The sequence below is a fragment of the Aaosphaeria arxii genome (assembly GCF_010015735.1).
Source record: "Aaosphaeria arxii CBS 175.79 unplaced genomic scaffold BU24scaffold_7, whole genome shotgun sequence".
Taxonomy (NCBI): Eukaryota; Fungi; Ascomycota; class Dothideomycetes; order Pleosporales; genus Aaosphaeria; species Aaosphaeria arxii.
Genome location: NW_022983480.1, coordinates 1,825,002 through 1,841,651, shown reverse-complemented (window position 1 = coordinate 1,841,651; position 16,650 = coordinate 1,825,002). Strand labels below are relative to the sequence as shown.

At 49.3% G+C, this 16,650-nt stretch overlaps 4 protein-coding genes across 4 annotated transcripts; 2 read left to right on the top strand and 2 right to left on the bottom strand.

Annotated features, from left to right (window-relative positions):
* The first annotated feature begins 16 nt into the window (after positions 1-16).
* On the top strand, positions 17-2,143 carry BU24DRAFT_453337 (uncharacterized protein). The gene is made up of 2 exons (XM_033531260.1): positions 17-131; positions 176-2,143. The coding sequence occupies exon 2, from the start codon at positions 289-291 to the stop codon at positions 2,056-2,058; it is 1,770 nt and encodes a 589-aa protein (XP_033381417.1). The 5' UTR covers positions 17-131; positions 176-288; the 3' UTR covers positions 2,059-2,143.
* Positions 2,144-2,635: 492 nt separating this feature from the next.
* Positions 2,636-6,120, bottom strand: BU24DRAFT_352299 (uncharacterized protein; the record flags this gene model as incomplete). The annotated part of the gene is made up of 8 exons (XM_033523723.1): positions 2,636-3,100; positions 3,152-3,953; positions 4,008-4,271; positions 4,323-4,437; positions 4,492-5,073; positions 5,130-5,519; positions 5,575-5,767; positions 5,887-6,120. 8 exons carry the CDS (start codon positions 6,118-6,120, stop codon positions 2,636-2,638), a joined length of 3,045 nt encoding a protein of 1,014 aa, XP_033381416.1.
* A 2,541-nt stretch (positions 6,121-8,661) lies between these two features.
* Positions 8,662-10,232, bottom strand: BU24DRAFT_465403 (uncharacterized protein; the record flags this gene model as incomplete). Its single annotated transcript, XM_033532271.1, has 6 exons — positions 8,662-8,844; positions 8,901-9,095; positions 9,148-9,462; positions 9,512-9,804; positions 9,854-10,077; positions 10,135-10,232. The coding sequence occupies 6 exons, from the start codon at positions 10,230-10,232 to the stop codon at positions 8,662-8,664; spliced, it is 1,308 nt and encodes a 435-aa protein (XP_033381415.1).
* A 1,138-nt stretch (positions 10,233-11,370) lies between these two features.
* Positions 11,371-14,894, top strand: BU24DRAFT_263670 (uncharacterized protein). Its single transcript, XM_033522527.1, has 11 exons — positions 11,371-11,796; positions 11,849-12,495; positions 12,548-12,649; positions 12,703-12,929; positions 12,991-13,024; positions 13,075-13,256; positions 13,308-14,130; positions 14,181-14,366; positions 14,418-14,568; positions 14,628-14,708; positions 14,758-14,894. The coding sequence occupies exons 1-11, from the start codon at positions 11,527-11,529 to the stop codon at positions 14,797-14,799; spliced, it is 2,745 nt and encodes a 914-aa protein (XP_033381414.1). The 5' UTR covers positions 11,371-11,526; the 3' UTR covers positions 14,800-14,894.
* Positions 14,895-16,650: the final 1,756 nt, after the last annotated feature.

Genomic DNA, 16,650 nt, shown 5'->3' with positions numbered 1-16,650 from the left:
AATTCGTTCCTTACCACTTTGGTCTCTTCCTCTACGCTAGAAATTGCAGTGCAAATCCCAAAGTGGACGGCTTTGAGACTCTTCAGCTAGCCTCTGGGAATATCATGGGTCTAAGGCTAGATATCTTACGAGTAGGTTTTACCCGACACGGCCCATAATCTACTAATTACGTCAGCTGTAATTTTAACCTTAACCTAAGCTTGACTCCCCTGTGCATTAGATTCTCCAACAATTACTGGTTGTATATTTTTGGGTAGCAGAATAAATACATCTGTGAACGTCAAAGATATGCACACGCAACGCCAGCGATTGCGCATTGCTTGCGAACCCTGCCGGACCCGCAAAAGGAAATGCGATGGAAGTCGCCCATGTAACGTATGCGTCGGATACGGGTACGACTGTTCATATCGCTCGAAACCTCGTAGTCGACATCCACAAAGAAATACACGTCAGACTCAGGCGGTAGACACGCAAGAGACGAGCAATCAACAACAGCAACCATTGAGTCGTCAACCATGCACCCGATTGCTGGGACAGCATCAGCGCCAGTGCCAGCGACAAAGCCAAGAGGACCAGAGCCCAGGAGAACAGAGTCAAGAGCGACAGGGCCACGATCAGGACGACCAAGAGCAACAAAGACGGGGGCAACAAGAAGAGCCACAACACAAAGAGCCTCAAGGACCATCCGGATACCTGCGCTCTGCTGAGAGCAACTCTGGTGCAGCTTTCGCACGGCTGCTTACGATGACCCTAGAATCGTCTGATCGAAACGTCTCGCCAATGCAAATGTTGGCATGGAATCTGTTCCTTGGAGAGAGGCAAAAAGCGACTCCCATACATGAGGAGTCGCTCACAGCTATCTTGACGGAACCAAAGATGCAACAACTGGCTATGATCTACTTTGAAAAGGTCCATCCTTGTTATGGATTTATTGATAAAGACATATTGCAGCAAACCATTTGGAATACTTGGATAAACCAGAGACCATCTAACGTGCAGGATGCAGTTTTATGTGGCGTTGCCGCCCTTGCTTGCCTCTTCTCCGGTACCCAGGATGTAGCGGTTGAACTGAGTCTCGTCGCACTTGCTAAGCGCCGGCTAGACCCATCAATTGCAGATCCTCCGTCGCTGTATAGCGCTACTGCTTGGTTACTGCGTACGGTCTATCTACGAATCACCGCAAAACCGGAAGAGGCATGGTTAGCAAGCTGCAATACCTTGCACATCATGGATGCAGCAAAGTTAACGACTAATGTCAGCCCCGGCAGTGCTTTCTCTTTACCTCAAGACTCTCGAGATCCTCATCTCCCTAAGATGGCTTTGCTTGGTGTAGCGCAACATCTGAACACATGGATGTCGTATGACCTTGGTCGAAATCGTGTTGTATTATCAAACATCGACGATGTTCGGATACCTGCGCAGCCAGGAGTTTATACAGCAGAGTTACTGGATCTCTTGCCGTACTCGCAGGACCTGGACCCCGCGAACAGACTAAGCGAAGGCAGCCTTGTTGCAGCTCTAAGGAAAGTCTTGGGTCGAGTACATACACAGCCGCCATCTGTGCTAGCACAATGTAACTTGATGCTATGTATTCACCGCAGACTTTATGCATCAAAATCAGAGATACCAGGAGATCTTATGGAGAAGATTCTGGAACTAATTCATGCTAGCATTCAGGCTGTCCACGCGAGCATTACTACAGGACTTCCCTGGCATCACGTAGCCAATATTCCCTTCCAGGCGGTGTGCACGCTGCTGGTGATGGACACCTTACAGTCATTTGCAATACTGGGCGATTGTCTGGATTGCGTCGTTGCTGTCCACGAGGCATACCAGACAACAGCGACCCGAGAAGCAGCCACTGCGGCACGAACTCTGATCCAACTACATCGAAGGCGTCGAGAAGCTGATATGAGGAGGCATTCCGAGATGCTTGACCTTTACCCGTCGGCTGCATTTTTGTCGCAGGAGAGCCATGGCGATGTTCTGAATGGGGATACTCTGCAAGACCTTTGGTGGTTCAACGAGTTTGTGGCGCATTCAGATCTGATATTATAGAAGCTTGTCGTCGTGCTCATACTTGTACTTAACAACAAGTACCTGGATCAGACAGCAATAATTAGGGCGTGTTTCGCTAGGTCAAAGTACGCTCGCTACTACAAAATTTACATTATAGTATTATAAATACTTAATAAATTGTATATAAGTTTGCTATGCAGTTTCCGTAGATAACCACGCGAAGGCGCGATCGTAGAATCACCCACCGTCATCACGATCTTGCAACAGGAGGACACTGCACACCCAGTACATAAAGATGCGGCACAAATAATTTTTCCGTTGGAGACGAAACGGACTGCACGAGCTAATATATAAATGGATGGCCGTGCGTCCTATCTCGGCACTGTGAGGGTTGCGAGATAGATTCGCAAATGCAGAGGTTTTTGGACCGGGATGATATCAATTAGGAAGTCGTTATTGAACGTACATTGAACGGCTGAAAACCCATCTCAAAGCTAAGATACAAACCAGTCACACCTGTTCGACATCTGTCGAAACTTAGGTAGTCGAACCTGTTTCCCTACAACGTTGCTGCCCTTCTCCGCAACCTCCTCGTCCCCAACATCTTTCCCCCCTTCTACCCTTCCCCACCCCCATCCCTCTCAGCAACACATTTCCTCCCTTGCACCGACGTGTTATGATGCGTCCTCAACACATCCAACCTCGCAAACCTCTCACCACATCCCCACTCCCTCCCATCCGGCAAAATCCCTCCACACTTCACGGCGCTATCCGGATCGTGCGTTTTCTCATGCCGCCTCATGTCGCTGGGCCGCCGAAACGTCTTCTCACAGTAGGCACACGTAGAGATGGGGCCACCGTGCGTCGCGAGGTGAGACTCCCAGTTGAATTTCTTGCCAAAGTTCTTTCCGCAGTGCTCGCAGGTGTATGATACTTTTATTCGAGGGCGTTTTGTGGGTGGGGGCTTGGGTGGTCTCGGAGGGCGAGACGAGGAAATCGGGTTCGGGACTGAGGGGATAGTGTCAGATTGGAGGTCGGGCAGCAGCGCAGGCTCAATGTCGAGTGAAGGCTCGGGGTCTGGCTCCCAGGATTCTGGTTCAAGTTCTGGCTCGGACTCTGGTATGCGCTCTACGGACAGAGTTATACTATTTTCCCGCACGCTCTCCTCGATTTCCTCGTCTGTCGGGAATGTATTTTGGCGCTCCAGTCCATCTGGGTGAGTTCCTCGCAGATGTTTACCTAATTGAGCTTTTGTCGGGAATCCAATCTTAGAACCTCTGCAGTGCTCGTCGGTGCAGCGATGTGGCCGCTCATGTCGTTCAATGTGTTTCTCACGTTCTTCTGGAGTAGAGAACCCTTCCGTGAAGTACTTGCAGCTGAACCTCGAGCATTTGAATAGATTGATGCCGTATTTGGGTTCCAGATCCTCAGCAAGGCGTTCTTGAGAATAGTTCCTTGCGAAGGATTCGAGCTGGCGGCGAACCGCAGATATTATCCTCGGAAAATCCAGCGCGGATTGTTCTGGTTTGACGTCACTGAAGTGTTTCATTTCTTTGTCCGTTAGGAACACCGCGTTCTCGATATCCAGATAATTTTCGCACTCGGCGAATATCTGGAGCATATCGCGAGTGCGCTTGGGAACTGCAATGTTGTTAATGGGCGGTTCGTTCCAATGCTGGTCGACAAAGAGCTCCAGTGATTCAGCAAGCTCCCTATGAAGCTGGTCTTGCATAGCTGGGGGCGGCGTTAAGCCGGCTTCCAGGTGTGGAATCCAATAACTGACTGCATACTCCATGAAGCCATACTCTCCATCCAACACAGCTTGCTCCGAGATTGGTAGCCTGAAAGATGGCAGGTTCAGGTAGTCCACGCAGAGCGTTGCCATATGGAGCTCCTGGGCTAGCACATCTAGATAACCACTTTTTGCGAGATAGCTGGTGATGGTCAGCATATCATGACTTTCCGTCTCAACTGTATTCGGCGCTTACGTTCTCACGGTCATGTGAACCAGCTCCACGGTCTTGTTGGCACGTACGTCCACCAGCGATTCGCAAAGGTCTTTAAGATGAACTCGGAAATGCCGCCGTGAATATTGGACGCTTCTTGTTTCGAGATCGATTGATTTCATGGTCTGCACCTCGTGCATCTTCAGCGATCGTTTGGAAGATACAAGCCATCCGAGGACCATTAATGCTTCCTCGCGTTGAGCGCGGACTGGCTTTTCCATGATCGTTCGCATTATCCGAGCATACCTAAAATCTGGTCAAACAATGGCACACGCGTACAAGGGTCCTTTCAATTACATCTCATCCAGCTTGCCAAGATCGGTTGGGAAGGATTTCAACTCGTGCTCCAGGCTATCGATCGAACTTTGACCACGCAGGTTTACCCAAAACAGGCGAGCAAAGAGGAACATACCTTCAGCGCATGTAGCGTTAGCGTATTGTTCGATATTGCTTGAGGCAGACGTACCATTTGCCAGGTCAGAAACGCGACGGGCTGTTTTACTCGCCAGCTCGTTGGAAATGCGTAACTCTTCTACAAGCGCGCGAGACTGCAGTTGACTGAAAACCTCGATATCCGCTTTATTGTTCCCAGCATCCATCGCAATAGTCGCAAGGTCGCGAAAATCCTTTCGAGCACTGTCAATCTGGCTTATGAACAAGCAACGGATTTGGTCGCATATGTCAGGGGAAAGATTTTCGATGAGCTCGCGAAACCAGCTTACAATATCTCCTCTCTCTTTTCTGTTGTGACACTCGTCCAAGCCGTCGAGCACAATGTACACCGAATTGCAATTTTTCAGCGCCAATTCGAGGAGCTCCTTAGCAGCGAGCGATGTAATGGGGACACCTCCGCTATTACAGCATTTACTGTAGAAGTAATCCAGAGCGTGTCGATTCTGCCGAAGGACTTGCATGAGAAGAGATCGCGCCATGGAGAGGAAGGTGTTGCGTTCCTTGTCTCTATGCTTGAAGTAGAAGAATACGACCGTACAAGCAGGTTGAATCTGCTTTGCTTCCTCTATAACAAGAGATGCAAGCACCGTTTTCCCTATAGCCAGCTCCAGTTATTAACATGCCACACCCTCGCTAAATGCGTGAACTTACCAGCGCCAGGCTTGCCATTCAACCATAGTAGTTTCGGCAACGAGGTTCGCGAAGACAGTGGGTCAAACCATTCCTGAAACGTGTCATCTCTTAACACCCATCGACAGGTGTCTGGGAAGTCTCTACGGATTCGATTTAGGTGGTCCTGTTCGCTTTCCATGTCCACAGGCTTCAGCCATGCGTAGACTGCTTGGCTTCGAGTCAAATTCTCGCTTTCTGAGGTAGCAGAACCTTCTTCATCTTCAAGACTGGCTGCGTTGTCGAAGGCTTCAAATTGAGCAACAGTAGCGCGTCTTTTGATAAGTTCAAAGCGAGATTGCATACGATCTATGATACCTTGAAATCTTGCTTTATATCGCCTCCAGGTCGTCGTAAACAAATCCCCCCAGACTGATTCATGTTAGGTTATGAAGGACTTGATCCTAGACCGAGGTAGATGACTTACGATGCTGCTGGAAGTAGATCATAAGCCATGTATTTATTTGAATCACATCGTGATAGGTCGTAGAGATCGTCCGTGTCAGCTCGGGGTCAATGCTGAACAGCTCTCGAAACATTGACAACGAAGGTAGACTCCTTCCGACTTGGCCATAGATGTCAACAAGGTCTCTGAAAGCCTCTTCACGGTGATCTGTTTCCTAGATTATACATTCAGCTACAACCAGGGAGACTCCGTATATGACATACTTCGAGCAGGAATTTGGCAGGGCCCTAGCTTTATGTCAACGTGGAAGCGATCGAACTGGTGTCGACCTACCCAAATAAACCCCATCAGCTCTTTGGAATCAGGAAGCGTCTTGATGGCTTCCATGAAGTGTCCAGAGTTGTCGAGAAACTGTTTGATTCGCTTGAGGCCCCTTTGCCGCCTTTCTGCCATGTGCTTTCCCTGAAGATTGATGGTAGACTGTTTTAGATGGACTAGCCTGGTCGTGGCGAATTTTGAAATGTTCCTCTGGGTCAGAACCTGCTTGAACTTTTCGAGTTGTTTCATCAACGAGAAGTTCATTGATATGAGGTCCGGTAGATGTTGGGCTAAGTTGAGCTCTTCGATCCGAGTTTCTAGCTCTGATGCTGGGACTGCTGCCTCGCGCAGCCGCTCGATCGTTTCAGCAACCTGGCCGGCATCTGGAACGGCAACCTCGCTCGGCACTGTATATCCTGGCCCACATTTGAACATGCTGTTCAAGAGTGCAAAGAAATCCTGTGTGAAGAATTTTCTTTGGAACTGCTCAGATCTGGAGTCCGTGTTGGTCGGTGCTCGCAATTGCATATACTCGTTCAGAGTCTTGTGCTGATTGAGTACTGCATTCTTAATAACTTGCCCACTACAGAAGCGTGGAATGTCTCTCCTGCCTGAGACACCATCGACAATGCGAGCTTCTTTGTATTGCTTGACCTCGTCTCGACCTCGTATATCGCAGGTTGCCAATTCAGAAATGATGCAACCTAGTGACCATACATCCGAGTCGCGAGTATATTTGCCTTGCTGAGGAGCAGCATAGTAGCCGGTGTTGTGGGCGTTCGGGATACCTGTTGAGCAAGTATCGCCAGCCAATGTGGGTGGCTTGAATTCGAGCAAACCAAAGTCTGCAATCTTGAAGACTCCCTTCACGATCAGAATGTTTGCAGGTTTCAGATCTCGATGATACGCGATCTTGGTTCCTTCGTAAAGCCTGTGTAGCGTCGCCAGGCCATCCGCAACTCCCTTGATCTGCTTCCACAGCTCTTCAGACCCAAATTCCGCACCTTCTCCCCTAAAGAGATAATCGTGGAGCGAAAAATCTGCCTCCTCTTGCAAGATGAAGAACTGCTTACCGTGCCGGTATGCACCTAGTGCTACCATTAGATTTGCATGATTCTCTCCCTTCGAGAGATTCTGCAGGTTGTTCCATTCCTTTGCCTCGAACACGGCCAAATCCTGCTTGAAGAGCTTCCGGGCAAATCTCTTAACGTTCTGCAGAAGTCAGATCGCAAAACGACGAAACAAAGGAAGCCCTACTTCTCCAAAATTACGACATCGATATTCATCGTCTTGAAGTTCGAAACACCGGACTTCTGCGAACGAACCCACCCCCTTGGGCTTTGTATCTTCCTTAATCGGTAGCAGTTCCTGTTTCGAAATGGTCGTAATGTCAGAGTGCGTTGTGAGTTTCCGAATGAGGAAGTTGTACTGAGTGTCCAAGACTCGTGTTTTCATCGTATGAAACCGATCGATCTGTTCATACTTGAATACCTTGAAGCTGGCCTCGTTCAAGTACTCAGTTCCTTGCAGCTTCCTCTCATAGAGCTGGAACTTTCGAATGAGCCCTGGTCGGAGAATGTAGATTAGTAGTGCATATATGAGGGCATAGTCGCCTCGTAGCTCCTCCTCTCTAAGTTTATTGAAGTGGGTCTCGCGTTCCTGCACTGGACCTCCATCTTCCTCACATTGCACGCATGGACAAAGAAAGATCTTTTCGAGCGTGAGCCCATCAATGTTGTTGCCAAATAATGCTCTGATCTTCCGCGCAGGTACGTAGAATGAGGCGCCGCCGGGTTGTAAATGCTCATTGACCGGCTTCACTTGGTTGTCTTCAAGAAAGCGGAAGGCCACAGTACAGGGAGACGTTCTTTCCATTGGTATTGGTGTCTACCGTGTCGCGGAATGTCAACCCAGAGCTGGAGGAAAGATTACACTTCCCGCTTGCAATGCGCACTCAACAACTGCGCCCACTGGTTGTGCTCACCGGTGAGCGAAACCGGTGATCTCAGGCGAACACGAAGGTGTGCCAAATCAGCCGCGTTGCAAGGGTTTCTGCAGAGCCTGATGCACACCCCGCCCTTCACGTCGTGCAGGGAAAAACAAATATGGTCCATGGTAAGGCGCTCAAGACAAAGCTTGCAGTTCGAGGCATGACCCCCGTGAGCGTGTGCCGATATCCGCGATCTACAATATCTTGGGAGGGCGAGACACGGGTTCAATTGTGGAGGAGAGGAGAGCGACTGGTGAAAGGGTCGAATGTGGCGCTGCGCTGATTTTCAGCGGCCAAGGTTGGAACAGCCCTCAACGGCTAGGCTTTGTTGCCAGTCCTAGCGTTGCTGCGTACCGCCACTCAGTAAGTATTTTGATCATCCCTGCGGGCTGGTCCCCAGCTATTGTTTGAGAAGCCCGCTCTGGGTGTTGATATTCCCTTCTGGTATACTTTCGATGCGGCTAACAGCCGAACTTGAACGATCGGATAGAGACTTTTTTCTTCTCTGAGCATCCGCTTGCTGTTCCTACATTATGGATTGTGGTGCGCCGTTTCTTGTAGGTTCAAAGGTAGATCGTTGCGCAAGTAGTTTGCCATCATCCATCAAACGAAGTAACAGTAGCACGCATGACTTTGAGCGGCTCAATCACAGTGCAAGCCTCACGCGGCAAGTCTTTACCCGCGAGCGAGACATTTCCCCCAGCAAGCCTTGGTACCAAATGCTGCACTCGAGGTCGCGCCCGTAAGAGGGCTCCAGAAATAGGAGTGCACATAGTTGATCAAACTGAGAATTCACGATGTTACAGTGCTTCCACGTCGTTCTCTTTATCTTGCTGTAGCCTGCGTTGCCTCCAGGTATACCAGAGAAGAACAGTCGCCCCTGAAAAAGCGGCGGTGAAGATAATGTAGACCCAGAAATTGGAGGCTACGGTAAGACTGTTCTCCGGTTGCGAGTAGACGAAGAAGTTCGATCCGAACAATGTCTATAGTGGGTGTCAATTTCTTCATTCATCATGTGAAAAAACCTCGGGACGCTCACTGCAAGAAATGTGGCGGGTAGAAAGACGGCAGATATTAAAGCGATTGTCATCATGGATCTCGTGTCTCTAGTGGATTGCTCGGTGAGTCTCTTCATCAGTTTGTTCTCATTCACACCCTGCTCTGTCAAGGTCTGCATTTCATGATTGATTTGTTGGCTTGCTTCCGCTGATCGAGTGTCCTGTATACTTTGTACCTGTGCGAAGCGCCATCAGACACAGTTTCTGAAGTGCATACAGAGAACTTACGAGTTGAATGATGCCACTAGATCGAGCAATCAGCGTTTCCAGCCTATCGAAATGCGTCTCTTGGTCGAGCACATATTTGTCCAGGTTACGTTGGATTGCATCAAAATTCGTGCCCAAATCTGAGGAAGAAGACGCTTCAATTCTTGCCATGTCCTTTTTGAGCAGATTGCCAAGGCGAATATTCAATTTCAATACGTGAACTAGGCGCCGCAGCTTGTCAGTCAGGATCTGAAGCTTCCTAAGGTCAGAAAAGTCCGCGATTAGATCCCCTTTCTGCAGCGCGCCCTTCAAATTAGTAAAGAAGCCCTTGTCGACCTACCCACACCTGTCAGTGAATTATGAATGATTGCAATTTGCTACTTACCAGTTTGGTGAACGCATCTTCCAAAAAGATCATATACTCGCGCCAGTCCTCAGAACCATCTAGGAGAATGATCGAATGAAATAGAAATTGCATCTTTGGCAGGCTATCGTCACAAGATTGAAAAGCGCACCGCAGCCGATCTTTGATTCGATCCGAGGCCTGTATAAGGACCCAATTGCTTTGCTGAGTGTCTGACGAAAAGTATTGGTATACACCAACTTCTCGAATAGAGAATGGATCGTTAGGAAGGGCTCGACCGTGTCTCGCGACGTACTTGATGTTATAGCCAATGTCTGCGCTTTGCTTTAGCTTCTATTATCATGGCATAAATGGGAGTACTACGGTAGCTGCGGCCTTGCGTTGTCCTCGCTTGAATGTCGTGGACCGCTGGAGGGATGATATCTACAAAAGCAGAGCTGAAACCTTCTTCGACAGGTCCCAGCTTTTCGCGGAACAGGAAAACGACATCCAGAAAGCCCGGATGCACTCCAAGCCGCGTAAAAAGGCGACGAAAATGCTCCTCACTAATGCAGAGGCGACTCCATGTGTAGCTCTGATGAATGGAACTATCCGATCGGTCAATCTACACACACTCTATCGCTCCTTAAAGCAGATTGACTCACAAGACCGAGGTGGCCTGTCCTAACTCCATGAGTGCATCCAATTTCTCAAAGGATTGGATAATCTCCCATGATGCATCGCGGCAGCTATCTGTTGACATGTCAATTGAGAATTGGCGAGCATGTGCTGAAGATACTTGCCATCCCTGGGTAGGTCCATAGTCAGAAAATCAAATGAGGATTCATGATTCGCGACAAACAGCTCCTTACTTAGACGGTCTATTTGATGACTGCTACAATAGGCATCTACCCCTAATGGGCTCACCTGGAGATTCTGAGGGTACATTTCCCAATTTGCATACTCATCTCGCTCAGTAGGAGAATATATCTGTCTGGGTTGGTATGAATTTTGATGCATGCTTCTGTTCTGTGACCAGCTCCGTGGAATTGTTGATAGGCAAACTTTGGCAGGTGCAGGTATTAACATTTGAATCTACGTATGAAGGCAGTGAATAGTAGATACACGCTAGTAACAGGTGAGACGGACTCAGGCCTGTGGTAAAGGACGGTTCATCAGACTAGGCGTCTCCATCCAGCGAAAATTGACCGGTCGGCACTAATTGGGCAGCTTCGCCCCCACGAATCTGGGCAGTGGCTAACACATGCAGGCGGCTACGCAGCCTTAAGCGCCTGCCTGAACTTTCTTTGCAGATCTATTAGCTGATCCTGCTCATACGAGTATTAGCAGGCCTCTTAGATACGGTTGGGTTCCGAAAGATCGGGATGAACCTACGCGAGTTAATTCTCGTGGAACCTTGATCTTCCATTTCTCTCCTTCATCAGGTGGCTACGTTGCTTTGGTCAGAAACACCCTCTTGTTCATTGTTGCATGAGCTGTGAAATACATACGATCACCTCGAAAGGTTCGGGGTCGTAAATAGATTTGAGATGAGCAGTTAATACGTCAAAGTCGACAGTGTAGCGACTCTCAATGACTTGAACGACCATGGCAGCTTGCTAACTTCGGACGGGCGCTGTGGTTGAAAAGCTGTTCGCCTGGTCAGGCACGTTTGGGGACCAGGAGGAAATTGATATTGATGCTGGCCTGGTATGAAAAGCGGGCAGCCTCTTGATCTATGCATGTTTTGCGCCTGGTGCTCATGGACGAGTTGCAGGTGGCAGCTGAAAGACGGCAATGTTGCGCTCAGACCAGGCGCTGCCACATTGCGTCAACCGGAACGGCGCTGCCCGTCTGCCTTGCGACATGCCCAACTGCATCTGTCCACCTACATAGCACCGGTGAGTCGTCTGTGATCCGTGATAGGCGAGAGACCGGCTGCTGGACAAAGGTGACTTTCAATCCGATCTTGCGGCGGCAGCATTGCTTTCAGTCGGGCGGTCTTGGATTTGGCCTGGAAAACAGAGTACCATCCTGACATTTCACGCATCCATGATATGAGCGACGTGAGAGACATTGCGAGCGAAGCATATACCTCTCGCATGGAGCACGACTACAGCATGGAGTACACTGACGGTAGACACCACAGTCAAACCCTGGCCTACTATCCTTGGATGGACCATGGATACGGCATGAACCACTACTACGCTCAGAACACCTTGAAACGAACATATCCATTCGGAGAAGAAGAGCAAGTGCCGCTGGAGGAAAGCCTGTTGGGTCTTAGCCCGGTACCGGCCAACGAACCATTATGCTTGCTTGGCTCGGTAAGGCTGGAACAGAGTAGATTGACCGAACTCGTCTAACAACTTTTGTCAGGTTGTCAACGTGAACGCGCAATTGCGAAGGCAAACCTCGGGGCATCTTGCACCTCAGACTATTCTTGGAGGACTGGGACCCAATGACCTGCTCACTGTTTCGTTAGTAGGCGATTACTTCGAACTATCGCATGCCAACTACGCATTTGCACGACTGGACAAAAGCTTCTGCGGTGAAGCCCGGCGTCTTGTTGATCTCGGGGTCACTTTCCAGGCACGAGTAGACCTAGCCCAATGGGAGACAATACGGAAAGAGTGGGCATGCTTCTCAGGCCAAGCTATTAGCAATACCTTTGCTGTAGATGTGAGCGTATACAGCCGCAGGAATCACGCCGACAGAGTTGGTGATATCCTGCTGCGATCCAATCTTTTCCTACAGCATCCTGCCCACCACTTTGATATCGAATACTACTATAATCCTCAGATCTTGGAGCTGGAGGGTTTCGAGGAGAATCCTGACGACGTGGCAACTGAGCCGATGGAGGACGAAGTATCGACCGGGGTCGAAGACACTTATATTCGAAGCGATGAGCAGCCATCTGGAGCCTCCACTGACCACGTGGAGCTTATATTGGACTCTCTATCGCATAAAAATATTCTACACGAAATTCGCACTGATACCAACTTGATCAAGAGCGAGCTCATGAAGTACGAACATTGAATTGTGCACAGGCTGGTTTTCGACTGACATGATCTATAGACATCAGATGACGGCCCTGGATTTCGTTGTCCAGCGAGAGAGTGACCGACCTCCGGAGCAATTGACATTCTGGCGTGGAAGACGAGTGGCTGGGGAGACAGAGTATGCTGATATCAACGCTAGTGTCTCTAACAGCTCAATTGACTGTGTGGCAGATTTATTCATATCTTAACCAGAATGAAAGCTCCCAAACCGCACGAAGCCCGAGGTGGTATTATTGCGGATGACATGGGACTCGGTAAATCCTTGACGATACTGTCTGCTATTGCTAGATCCCTCGGTGAAGCAGCCGAGTTTGCTTCATCCCACCAAGCGAGCTCAACAGAGCCACTTCACACCCAGAACCGATCTCGGGCCACCTTGATTATGGTCCCATCCACTGGTAAGCGTGTTATCCTATGGAAAGAATCCTGTCAGAGCGAAAGCAATTAACCTTCACAAAGTCCTGATTGACAATTGGATTGATGAAATCCGTATGCAAGTTGAACGTCCTGGCCTTGCTCTCCAGCCCGTTCTGACATTCATAGGCACACTCATCCGCATAAAATTTCGTTTCACAAGCATCTTGGTGGGGACAGACAATCTGAAGCGAAGCTTTTGGGAGAAAGAGACATCGTCTTTACTACGTTTGCGACAGCCTGGAAAGATTTCAAGAAGGGTTCATCGCCTTTGGCGAGAGTTCATTGGTTCCGCATTGTTTTAGACGAAGGTAATTGAGATCTAGACTTTGACAGATGATTCTCTGATAAGCGTTGAACAGCGCATAAGATTCGAAACCGCACAACCCAACAATTCAAGGCAGTTCACGAGTTACGAGCACAACGTCGGTGGTGCCTCACTGGAACGCCAATACAGAACCGTCTTGAAGACCTTGGCAGCCTGATCGCATTTCTCAGAGTACCCGACATGGAAAACGCGCCGGTCTTCCGGAAGCATATCATTGCCCCTACATCGCTGGAACGAGGAAGCCAATTTCAAAATCTTCGGATCCTTCTCAGGACCGTCTGTCTAAGGCGCACAAGGGAGGTCCTTGCTTTACCTGAGCCCATAGTGCAACAGCGGCTCCTTGACTTTTCGACACAGGAGCGGTATCGGTATGATGAGCTGTATGAGCACTACAAGAAGTATATTCAGATGGCAGTGAGTGGGGTTCGGGGGAAAGTCGTTTCCACGACACTTCAGTCGATCCATGAATTGCGCCTGTTTTGTAACAATGGTCCAAAAAAGATGCAAAACGAATTGCAAGCGTCAGAAGAGGAAGTTTTGTCGTATTTGCAGCAGCTCGGACAGAATGAGTGCTCCAATTGCACTCAATCCATCAATTGCATTGACAAATTTGGAGAGCAAGAGGGCGGTGTGCTTATCTCGCCATGCAAGCACCTTGTATGCCGCAGTTGCTTGCCGCAGTGCTTGGATAAACGGAAAAATTGTCGACTTTGCGCATCTGGCAAAAGCCCACTAGAATTCGCGACCCACATCGGAGCAGATGCTCCCGTTCTGGCGGTGGAGGAGATTCCGGACGAATACCCCTCGAAATTACTGGCTCTATTAGAGGACATACAAAAAGAACCCCTGCACAAATGGTATTGTCTCATTGCTTTGATTTTTTAGTCTGTAGCTAACCAGGCATCAGCATCGTATTTTCATCTTGGAAGAAGACTCTCGATCTTGCGTCTGGGCTACTCCAGCGAGCTGGACTAAAGCACAGCATCATTCACGGCAGCTTGAGCCTCAAACAGAGACTGAAGGTTCTGAAAGAGTACAAGTCCTTTTTCGGGCCCAACATCTTATTAATGACACTGGGGACAGGGGCAGAAGGGTTTGTGCACGCATTTGAAACCAGCGATCATAGCTATGCTAACGAATATAGCTTGAACTTGACAATCGCGTCACGCATCTATCTTCTTGAGCCTCAGTGGAATCCATTCACCGAAATGCAAGCCATGGCACGAGCGCAGCGCATAGGACAGACGAAGCAAGTCGTCTGCAAGCGATATCTCATGAAAGACTCAATTGAGCAGGTAGGGCATGATCAGACTTGTCCTTTTTGCGCTACAATTGGCTGACATAGGGATGATAGAGTGATGTTCTCAACCGGCAGAATATGAAAAGAGCACTTGCCGGTGGGGGATTTCAAAAGAATAAGATGCACGACTCCTTGGTAGGACAAATTCTTCGGCAAGATGAAACTTGAGCTGATCATGCAACAGCAATACTTCGGCGTACATTCAGCGCACATCCAAGGTTGTTGATCTACGGGCTAGATCACCACCGCGTTGCACGCCGCAGATGTATTTCTCGCTCACGGCATGCGATGAGCCATGCGAAAAAAACCAGCGAATTAAGAGAGCGGTCAGCGTCGTTGCCTAATTTGCGCAGTCCAAGTGCGCTGATATCCCTGCCCGATCGACAAGTAAGAGAGCTCAGAATTGTTTTTCGGCCATGATGAAGAAGCGGCGTACTGCCATCAAGAATCATCACATTTGCAATAGATTCGAACAAGAGTCATCAACGTCAACCCAACGCCGCTACGACGGAGTACTGTACATAGGTATGGTATGTCATCGTTTTGATCTACCTACTCCCCCACGGCGGCACCGCCTCTCATCCCGGATCCGGGTTGTCCCCTTCAGCCTTAATTTTGCTTTTTGGTGGAAGTTTGCCAATCAGACGAATTTTTTTGTCTCATCTGCATTTTCGCACTTGCAATTAAGATTGCAATGTCTTTACTTTTTCTTGTGCTGAGCCGTAACAGAGTTAAACTCGATCTAAAGATCTTCGGGGTTGACACCGGCCACCAGGTAGCGGGGAAACGGGAATGGGGAATAGGGAACGTGGGGCTGAACTATCTTTGAGCCTCCGCTCACCTGTTCGTGCCTTTGGCCTGCCAATGAGAAACCGATCTACTTACCGCTCTGCACTTTTGCGTGCCTGGAGAACAGGCCAATAATTGGGGCGCACATCCCTGGTTGAATGCTGAGCCGTAATGGCTCTTCGCCCCTCTCCGATTGCTCAATGCTGAACATCTTGATGGCGCTGCCCCAAAGCTCCATGGTCGGCCTCGGTAAGATTGTGCCAATGACAAGCCGTCCTTGTTTACCACGTCGCAGTTTTTCCTTCCTAAACATTGGTAGCCTGGTTGATTCGAAGATCACATCTTAGTTGGGTTAGTCCGATACCCCGCCTTTTGCTGAGCCATGATGGACCCTGACCCGGCAGAATAATCAAACGAACAAAGTCAGGTGGCTGGTGCTGAGCTCTACTTTGTACTGTGTATGACAGGGCGAATATATATCGCCTGAAGCCTCATGCTTCATTTCGTGGTCAGTTCTGCCAACCGGAACCTCATATACTCGCTGCGTCTGTAGTTTAAACCTTCATGCAATACATGCGGTCTGCTTCAACTGCCCGGACATGAGAATCTCAAGTGCTTCCCGCTGCAAACATTTTCAACTACCTCTCGATGAAGGATCTCTGGGGTTGCTGCCAGCGCAAAAGGCGACTCGTGGAGAAGTCACCCCTTTGCTGAGTCGTTAACAATGTGAATAGGGCTGAATGTTCTCCAGCAGCTAATTACAGGAGGGTTACCCAACCGTCCCCTAAGGCAGGTTCTAGGCAAGGCTGGGATCGGTCTCACCCCTCACCTCAACCTTCGTCCGTGTCGGAACCTGCCAAGCAGAGTGTCATGTGCCTCCTGTTTCTTGCGTTGAATTAAAGGTCTGTATCACATATTTAGTCCTTGTCGAATCGTGATGGCGCTTCCCCCGATTAAACAATCCTGAATTGAGGTAGAGCAGACTGGCGACAGTAATCGGATCTCAAGCTCTGCTTCATCGTCCTCGTCCTCTTTCCGCGTCAGAGGCTGCTAGGGAAAGGTCGATGTAAGTAGGGCGTACGGCTGCTGGGTCGTCTTTGGTCGAAAAATGCCTCACATTACACGTTAGAACTCGGGTCTCGGGATCCCGCCTCACTCTACGTCAAAGGCTGCCAATAAGAACGCGATGTCGGTGCTGCCTCCACGGTTCTTGCCCTTCCTGTTGTTTTTGAAAATTGGACAAGTGAGGCGAATCACTCGATTGGATCTGGGAGTAACTCCGTCATTG